The sequence below is a fragment of the Sorghum bicolor genome, chromosome 7 (genome assembly GCF_000003195.3).
Source record: "Sorghum bicolor cultivar BTx623 chromosome 7, Sorghum_bicolor_NCBIv3, whole genome shotgun sequence".
Lineage (NCBI taxonomy): Eukaryota > Viridiplantae > Streptophyta > Magnoliopsida > Poales > Poaceae > Sorghum > Sorghum bicolor.
In genome coordinates, this window is record NC_012876.2 from 19,060,785 (window position 1) to 19,070,504 (window position 9,720).

General features: G+C 42.9%; 1 protein-coding gene across 4 annotated transcripts in view; it reads left to right on the plus strand.

The window, feature by feature from the left end:
- Nucleotides 1-8,944, plus strand: part of LOC8076259 — a 31,957-nt gene extending 23,013 nt beyond the window's left edge. Inside the window, exons 9-16 of one of the 4 annotated variants that reach the window (XM_021464610.1) lie at nt 4,516-4,567; nt 4,700-5,271; nt 5,504-5,710; nt 5,809-5,929; nt 6,305-6,420; nt 6,574-7,263; nt 8,263-8,383; nt 8,479-8,944. In XM_021464610.1, the coding sequence (XP_021320285.1) occupies nt 4,516-4,567; nt 4,700-5,271; nt 5,504-5,710; nt 5,809-5,929; nt 6,305-6,367 (1,015 nt within the window). In that variant the 3' untranslated portion in view covers nt 6,368-6,420; nt 6,574-7,263; nt 8,263-8,383; nt 8,479-8,944. The remainder of the gene's footprint in view (nt 1-4,515; nt 4,568-4,699; nt 5,272-5,503; nt 5,711-5,808; nt 5,930-6,304; nt 6,421-6,573; nt 7,264-8,262; nt 8,384-8,478) is intronic. The other 3 variants (XM_021464611.1, XM_021464612.1, XM_021464609.1) reach the window with 3 other exon arrangements.

Genomic DNA, 9,720 nt, shown 5'->3' on the forward strand with positions numbered 1-9,720 from the left:
ATCTCCCTGCTGGACTCCCTCTTGCATGGCTGAAGTTGGGGCCATGTTGCCCATTAAGCAGCATAGTCGAGGAGGACGTGCAGAATAGGATAGTGAGCCCTTCACGCCAGGGTGGTCCGAAGCCCAGGGCTTGTAGAACCTCTAGCAAGTACCCCCAATTCACCGTGTCGAAGGCTTTGTGGATGTCCAATTTCATGAATAATGCCTGTATCTTCTGCCTGTGTAGCTTACGCACTGCACCCTGAATATAAAGGAAATTGTCATGGATGCTTCTCTTTTTTATGAATGCGCTCTGGCAATTGGAGACTAGGGAGTTCAGCTGAGGGGCCAGCCTGCTCGCTAACAATTTGGAAAAAAAAATCTTTGCAATGCTATGGATCAATTGGCCTAAAATCAGTCACCCTTGTTGCATCCGCTTTTTTGGGCAGCAGGACGATGCACGCCATGTTGAGCCAGTCAAATCCCTGGGCGTTCATTGTGAAAAGGCTGTTTATGGCAGCCATAACATCGTCTTTGATAATTCCCTAGCATGCTTTAAAGAAGGTGCCCGTGAAGCCATCTGGACCTGGCGCTTTGTCAGAAGGCATGACATTTATTGTATTTTGAACCTCTTCGTGGGATGTGTCAAGATCCGAGAGGTCATGCGGGGCATAGCCTAGTGATTGCCAGTTGATGGTCATGGATCTCGGAACTGCGGAGCCAATGTGGCTTTTAAAATAGTCCACTATAACTTATTCTTCTTCATGATTTATCACAATCCCCTTGTCTGTATGCAGACAATGTATGTAATTCTTTCTTCGACGTGCACTAGCTCTAATGTGGAAAAACTTTGTGTTGGCATCTCCGCAATGGATGTAGGTGAGCCGTGATCTTTGCCGGATTCTTATTTTTTCAATGGCCGCAAGCCCCATGCTGTGAGCTTTGAGTTGTTTGTGCAGATCGAGTTCCAGAGTAGTGAGCATCCTTTGCTCATGGGCTGCCTCTAATTGCAGCAAGATTTCTTTCACTATGGCTAGCTGCAGTTTTGTGTCGCCAATTTTTTCCTTTTAACAACGCTTCATTCCTTTTGCAACCCGTGCCATCTTGATGTGTAAACGCTTTATGGGGAGAACTGAGGTGACTGGCCTGTTCCAAATGGTTTGGATGAGGTCCTGAAAGCCTTCCATCTTCGTCTAGAAGTTTTCAAACCGGAAGGACGAGTTGTGATGGTGGTCAAGCTCTCCTTGCAGAAGCAAAGGGGTGTGGTCGGACATAAGTGACGGAAGGGAATGCAAGAAGCAGGCAGGAAAGATTCCCACTTTGGGTTTCATAAGAGCCTATCATTCTAGTGAGCGTAGGGCTGTCCTGCTGATTGCTCCAGGTGAAGCGTCGTCCATTTAGCTTGATTTCTTTGAGACACAGATGATCAATCGCTGCCTTAAAAGCACACATCAGATGTTGGTTAAGATTGGAGTTATTCTTATCTTGCTCCTGGTAAATGAGATTGAAGTCCCCTAGGGTGAGCCATCTATTGTGCACCGGTGGTGGAATGCTTTTCAATTCCTGAAGGAACTGAAGCTTGGCTGCATCCCCTTGCGGACCGTAGACTACTGTGATTTTCCACTGTATCCCATATGCCCTCATGGTGATTGTTGCTGTTATCGTATTTGTGGTCAATTCGACGTTGGAGAGGTCGAAAAAGTCTTCGTTTACTGCTAGGAGGATGCCTCCCCGTGTCTGCTCAGCCGGGAGTACAGCAAAGAACTTTACAAATTTTGCCCCCACTGTGCGGATCACCGCATTTTGATCAAGGAGCTGCTCAGCTGCATTTTAGTTTCTTGTAAGCACACAATAGTGGCGCCTGTGCTTCTGAATTCTGAACGGTGCATATTCTCTTGCTGTGTAGGGAGTGTCCTCACAAAGTAACAATTCAATATGCCCCTTAGGGCATGTACAGCGCGTCCCTTCATGCCGTCTGTATACCCATAATTTTGCAAAAAAACCCTTAGCAGAGGCAAGAGACGGGGAGCTCATCGTCTCACGAAGGGACGACCCGGGCTCGTGCTCCCAGAAGAAATTACCGCCTGGAGTGAAAGCCCTCAATCCCGTGCGGCAAGAGGGAGCGACGATGGCGCCAAACTGTTCTTTTCCCATCTCCTTTCCACAGCCTATGAGCCTATTGCCAAGCTTCTTCTCCATCAAATCAATTTTCTCTCACCTCAAATAGACGCTCATCTGCTGCATAGAATAGATGAAGACACGAGTGCTCTGGCTGATGCGACCTGCGCCGGCGAGCCCGCCCGGCCGCCGGGAGCCGGCTGCACTTGGGCCAGTCCACCTTGGCCGCCGCAAAATACACCGACGAGCTGCGCCATGAGCTTCATGCGAGCTTCAAAGGATAAGCATGTGCAGCGTAGTAAGGAGGAGCCAGGAGCATGTGAAGTGCAAAGAGTATCATGCAGCTTTTCAGTTTCTGCAGACTACATGTTTATCCACGTGTTCGCCTCTCCATCGACGGCTACATGTTTAGGCGATACGGATACGCGTATCGGTATCGGAAGGATACGGATACACGGATACGCTGATTTCCCAAAAAACCCGATACACAGATACGTTTAATATTAAAAATAAAATTAATGGAAGTCTACATTTAAATCTGAAATACAATGGGAGACGCCATCTACTGCATACAGGGGATCAAGCAACAAGAACTCACTACACTGCTGAAATACAATGGGGAGAGGAAGATGAAGTGTGCCGTGTGGGGACTGGGCAAAGAAATCATACAGGATGCAGCATCCTACTAACTGAACTACTGAAGAAGAAGAGGAGATCGATGGGATTTACTCACGGGATCTGTATCGGGAAGAAATGAAGAGGAGCAGGCTGAGCAGGGCGCCTCCGTGGCTGAGCAGGGGCCGTGCTCGTCGCCGGCGAGCAGGGACAGCGCCAGCGGCCGGCGGGCGTCGGGCAGGCGTCGTGGCCTCACGGCTTCAGCCGTCGCTGAAGAGCAGGCACGCAGACTCCACAGGCGGCTCCGTGGCTGAGCAGGGGCCGTGCTCGTCGCCAGCGAGCAGGAACGGCGCCAGCGGCCGGCGGGCGTCGAGCAGCGTCGCGGCCTTGCGCTTCACCCGTCGGGTGACTGCGCGTCCGTCCCAGTTAGGGCGACAGAAACGGCCTCCTAATGGGCTGGGCCGTATCCTAATTGGCTGATACGTGTGTCAGGTGCTTGAATCTTGATACGTATCAGCCAAACGTATCGTATTATGTAAAAAAAAATCGATACTCCTCCAATATGTACTCGCCGTGTATCCACGACGTATCCGTATTGGATACGTATCGGATACGGGATACGGCCTACCCTGAAGTATCCGTGCAACTTAGTGTTTAGGAGTAGCAGGCTAGTGTGTGTTTGCTGTTTTTATTTTCTGAAAGTGGAAAGTTTGCATCATCCCTTGTTTATTTTCCCCTAACATTTATTCTTTACAATACAAAGTTTGATGGGTCTACTTAGTGCGAACGGTTGTTTGTTTTGGTAACAGACTTTATGTTTTCAACCAAACAGCAACATAATGGTGTACACAATAATATTCGTGATTGATCTTGGCAACATGTAAAGCATTAAACTGTTTATAGACGACTTACTGTCTGTGGGTTGTACGGCTTGTCTTTTTAATTGTTTGTATGATAGATTTTGGGCTCTTAGAGACGACCACCCGTCTCTGGGTTGTACATGCCCTTAGCCATTTGGTCATGAAAAAGTGTCGCTTTTACATGTTATATACTACTCCATCCATTTATCGGAGTCATTTTAGGGTGGTGCACAGTGACCAAGGAGAAATTAATTCGGCTAGTGAAAGGAGCTGCATGCAGACGGTTGAATTAACTAGACCAGTGAGAGGAGCCGCATGTGCTTGGAAAAAGGTGAAAATAGTGGTCCCTAGCTTAGATGACTCTGATTCTTGGAGAATTTTTTTTCGGTAAGATGACTTTGATAAATGAATGGAGGGAGTATTACTAAAATAATCTGAACTTAGACTGATGGGCCATGACACACCATCATAGTATGCTGATTTCCCACCACCTATCTGATAATAGTAGATGTTGAAACATTGCCTATGCTAACTATTTGTGCTCATGTGATTAGTCAGTTCTTTGGGCAATAGGTTAACTAGTTGACATCGGAGATGCTAGGTTTACTGTTATTTGAATTTCAACATCTGACATATTTGTTGAATAATATTTGTGTCTGTTAGCTTTTCGAAACTTATGAAGCTGTTTCAGGGTCTGATGAATTGTGTAGTGCTATTTTACCACCGTAGTGGGAAATTCCTGTTACTGATGTTATTTTGCAAGAAAACTGTCTTCAAATGTTTGTATTTTGCATTTTCCTGAACAGCAATGTTTCAAATTTCTTCATTTCTAGTGGTAGCCTTTTCTCTCACTTCTTTCTTTGGTTGTTGTCACTGTCTGAACTATATAATATAATGCATTTAGAAATACAAGTTACATATTTTTCTTTTCTGCTCATAACAGGGAAATGCTTTTGCTACCGCTGGAAGAACGCCTGAAAAAATGGTTTACTGAGGTTAGAATTGAGATACTCCCATTTTAATGAATGCTTGAAACTCTAATGATTTAGAAAAAGAGAAGGTGAAGAATCTATCAATAATTGAAGTTGTTTTGTACCTTTTTTTTTACATTCACCTGTTTAAAATAGGTTTCAGAAGTAAATGAATTTGATGCTCTGAAGCACCTTGCTCCAACCTATTCAGCGGAAGAAATTTTGAAAGTGCTTCCAGAGTATGCATATTTGGTGCGCGGTTTATGGGTCTGCAAAAGTTCTTTGTTGTTTGATGATGGATATGCTTTGAAAAGAGATAGAGTTCTCCTTGAATTTACAAAAAGGGAGTCCATCCCTTTAAATGTTCTAGACGCATGGATCAAAGATAACGACCCTAAGAGGAAGAGGATACTGTCTCCATTGTGTAGAAGACGTGTAATTCTGAAGGACTATAAATTTATATCGGCAGATTTGTCCTTTCTAAAACGCTATCCTCATGTAGTCAAGGAACAAGAGTGTGCTTGGTCTGCTCGTGAGATGACTATCCGTGAGTCCCAAAAAATGTGCACTACTGCGGCAAGGAATACCAAGAATTCAGCCAGACCTAACCTTACTTCTAAAGGGCCTCATCCAAACATGAGCAAGGGCAGGGATGGCCCTTCTCAAGGAAGTGATGACCTTGTGCTGTCTGTTTTGGGTACTGTTTTCACTGCCAACAAAGTTCGCAGGTCAGTTCTTATAAATTAAGTCACCCTGGCTTTTCACCTTTTCTTATTCTGGTTCACCATAAATATTTGTCGATCCAGTATCTTGTCACCGAGTAAATTTGTTCAGTCCTAATTGCTTCCTCTACATGTCCCCCTTGATACTGCATCTTATTTAATCTTATGTTATGTCATGGATAGGTGCCAAATAACAGTTAAATGGGATATAAAATGATATATGCATGTGTTACTGCAGCATGCAGGCAATTGTTAGAGACTTGCGCCAGTTGGCTGCAAAATATGCTTCCAATAGAAAGGATGGATCCAAACTGCAAGCTCTGTCCAATGCTGCAAAATCTTGTGCATCGCTCCATCATGACGAGCTCAACAAATCAATTTGCCAAGTTGCTGTTCCTGTTCATAGTGTATTTGTTGCAAAGCATGAGGATAAGTTTTCTTTACGGTAATGCACTAAAGCAGTAAAGCGAATTTGAAAATGCATAAAATACCGTTTTGAAATTTACAGAGCTATATATGTATTTATTCTTTTTTTTGCTACAGAAACATATTCATTTTGCTCTTCAAACACAAAGAACCCAATGCAACATTGACTAAGCAGGAAATTCTTGCTGCTGCTGCGAAGTATATAAAAAGAGAGATTACTGACAGAGAGTACCATCAGGTGTGGAATGAAATAACTTGTTTTAATGCTGCTGCATTGTATATCGCTCAACAAGTAACATGGTGCATTAATGGAATGGTGTGGGAATTGTTTGCAATATTGTTACAATGCAAAAATATTACCATGCAGATTCATCTAGCCATCCCATGTAATCACTGATGAAAATGCACTAGAAAATTATTTGAAACATAACAGCCACAATCCTTTGTATCAGAATTTTGTGCTCTAAAGTTCTGATAAGTAGTGCTGCTTTAAATGGAAGTACATTTTTTAGTAGTTTTGACTTTTTTGTTAGCAATAGGTTTCATGGTATATAAGTTCTAATGTTTAAAGTTTTGACATGCATGGGAAACTACACGCTTTGGTTACTTTTAGGTTGTGACCGAGATCTGCATTTCTACTGAACGCTTGCAATTGAGAAATGGTGATGAGCCCTGAGTTCACTATGGTATGCCTTGTAAAGGTCCAAGTTGGACTTTATTTAAATGAAGGTATGTTTAATTTTCTTTTATATATATTCTAGTTAACTGACAATAAATCATGTGAAAAGAGAATAATGTAATGAACCATACTATGAAATGAAATATGGTACCTGATAATCTATTAACCTGAGGACCATTTGTGCCAACTTTCCTCACCATAAGATGGAAGTGAGACCTTACCCGGTGAGGAGATCGCAAGGAAGAGTGGAGGAGTAATCAGGACTGGGAATTGGAGCGCAAAGGGTAGCGAGGCAATGGCGTTGTGGGGATCTCGCCGGCGGCAGCCGCTGAACCGTGGGCAGCCACTGTCGAAGGGGAAATCCACTCGCCTAGGGAGGTTTATTCCTTCTTTGATAAATCCAGATCACAATTCCTAAGTGCCCTTTATAGTCCAGATGCACTCCCTAATAAACTGTGAATGAATCTCCTAAAAATTCTCCCTAATTGCTCTGTTTCCATAACTGCTGCAGCAGCCTACTGGTCATTGTGGGATTCCTGGTCCGGCGCCTATACTGGCGCCCGACAAAGGAGTCCACAACATGGAACTGAGATGTCACCTGACAAGATCTGGCAATGCACTCCTAACAAACTGTGAATGAATCTCCTAAAAATTCTCCCTAATTGCTCTCTTTCCATAACTGCTGCAGCAGCCTAGCCAGTGGTCATTGTGGGATTCCTGGTCCAGCGCCTATACTGGCGCCCGACAAAGGAGTCCACTGTCCACAACATGGAATTGAGATGTCACCTGATAAGATCTGGCAACATTGAGAATGTGTTGTCATTATGTCACCGTGGTAACATGACCTGCATGGATTACAAAAGCCAAACATTTACTTGTTTATTTACCAGCAGGTAGCTGTGGCAACAACTGGAGACATGTTTTGAGCTGCCTTTTCATTCATCTAGTTAGTATATGAGCAGCTCTCTTGTGTATTTTCTACTAAAAAATATCTAGTTAGTATGAGTAGATATTTTCATACACCCTTGTGGGCTTCACATGACGTGTTTGTTGACATGGTGGGAATGTAGCAGATAAAACTGGCAATAGTAGAGATCTTGAAACTTTAGAGGGTGCTGCCAAAAATAAGCAAGAAGTTGAATCAGTAATAATAATGCTAGCAGAATAGAGAGGTATTTGTATCACTAGCAAAGCAGAGAGCAGCACCATAATGCCAGCGCAACCTCTTAGGCAAGGAGCTATTGGTGACTAAAAACACTCTTAAGTAGCACCAGCACCTTTGTCCGCACCAGCATCTGTTCTTAGGCAAAGTTCCTCCAAAAGTGCCAACTTACTAGAGAAAAAAACAAAGTTTGGTTTTGTGAGTTGTGAAAGCAAAACCAAAATTTGTGTCCGTTTTGCTGGGTTCGGTTCATTAGGCTCTAAACCAAACACATTGCCAATCTTTTATGGCTTCACCCGCAGGGTTGGGTGAAAATTAGGGCTGGTGTAGGCTATCGGTTCTGAATTTTCACCAGACCCCATCATCAAGGGTGGTTATCTCTTCAGTTATTAAATTCAACTCATCAGTAAGGCTAGCTATCATGTAGCTTCGGTTTCCAATTCAGCTTTTCATAAACTGAGTCTTGTGAGGAGTTATGAATAGGTCTTGTGGGCTATTATGAATAGGTGGCAGAGGGAGCAATGATATTGCTCTTTGATCTTAATTTGTGTACTACAGTTACAGTTAACAGGGTCCAGATAAACTTAGTTTCCCTGAGACATTGAATGCAACATTCGCCACGTTTCCACCTATCATTTCGCCAACATTGACTGCAACCAAAACTTTCTTTTTCTATGGACCTCAAATTTGTCGGGAATTGCTAATAATGGTTCTTTATTATTTCTACCAGGATTCCTGTTAACTGACAGAAGATTTTCTGACCTAAATGTCAGCCCTCGTCATGTTACCAATCCTATTTACATATTTTTGGGTGTTACATATATAATATATTGGTCTGCTCAGCTATATTGGTATGTTGTTTCTAGTTTATTTTTGTCTTGAATTTGTTTCTTGTATAGTATAGTATGAACCTTTAATCCAATATTTTTTTTTGCTATTCCAACAGGGTATTGCAAGTTTGGGTTAGCACTCAGTACATAACCGGTCAGTCTCAATTAATCATTAATCAGAGTTTCTGCCACATTTTGCCCTCGGTCTTATCATGGTTACCAATTCTTTTCATGGAAACAAGGTTGCTGAAAAAGCTAGGTGGGATTGTGCCATTGTGTATACTTTTGCTGCTAATTATTATCAGTTTGAAACGTACCACTTTTACTTTTGGAAGAATTGCACTCAAGCTTAAACTTGCATTTTTTTCAATTCTGATTGTTTACTTATCTGTTGACCGCTCCCCTCCTGGCAATGGCGTGCCCGAGAAAATGTTCTCTTTTTTTTTGCTGTACTTTCCAAGGTTGCTGAGCGGAAATGACAGCATATTTTGAGCTCCCTGTGACGTTCATATCAGCCCTAAATTAACTATGGAACTGTTGTGAGACGTGAAATATAATGTGGGTTAATTATATAAGCCAAAAGCATATTGTTGTATATGGGAGAATCAAAGTTACGCTAGGCGCCGGGCCGAATCTAGGCGGAGACCCTTTGCCTAGCGCCTAGGCGGGATTAATCGCACCTAGGCGTTCCTAGGCGTTTTTCTAGGCGTTTTGGCAATATAGCCAATATATATGTATATATCCTATATATTATGTATATATCTATTTATAGCACAAAATCTGAATATATAGGTGACAATCAATATGAAAAGAGGGTGAGTAGACATACCTGATCCCTTGGTAGGTAATTCTTACATGTTCCTAGCACCATATCAACACCTAGTAATTACAAATTGAAAGCACAAGCATAGGCACATTTGCACAAAGCACTAGGACATTTGACAATTCATTATAAAGGACAACACAATCACATAGCTGCCCAAACCCCACACACAAACACTTAGATGCAGTTCACTAGGAACGGTCATCCTCACAAGCAAAAGTCACGAAAGAACACAGTCACTCATAGACAGTCACACAAATGCAGTGTAGTTCAGTACGGTTCAACATAGTTATCCTCATCTTCCTCGAAGACTTCTTCAGACTCAAACTCTTCTTCATAGAGGTCCCTCACTCTTGGACTTCTACGCCTCTCTAGCTATTCTTCTGCTCCTACTGCCTCTCCAATCACAGACCAAGGTATTCCTGTACCTTCCATCTCTTCCTCATCTTCCTCATCTCTAAAGTCAACTAATGCACAATCATCTCCATCCTCTTGGAGAAAACCTTGAGCTTTAGTAGTTTCACTAGACAAGAGT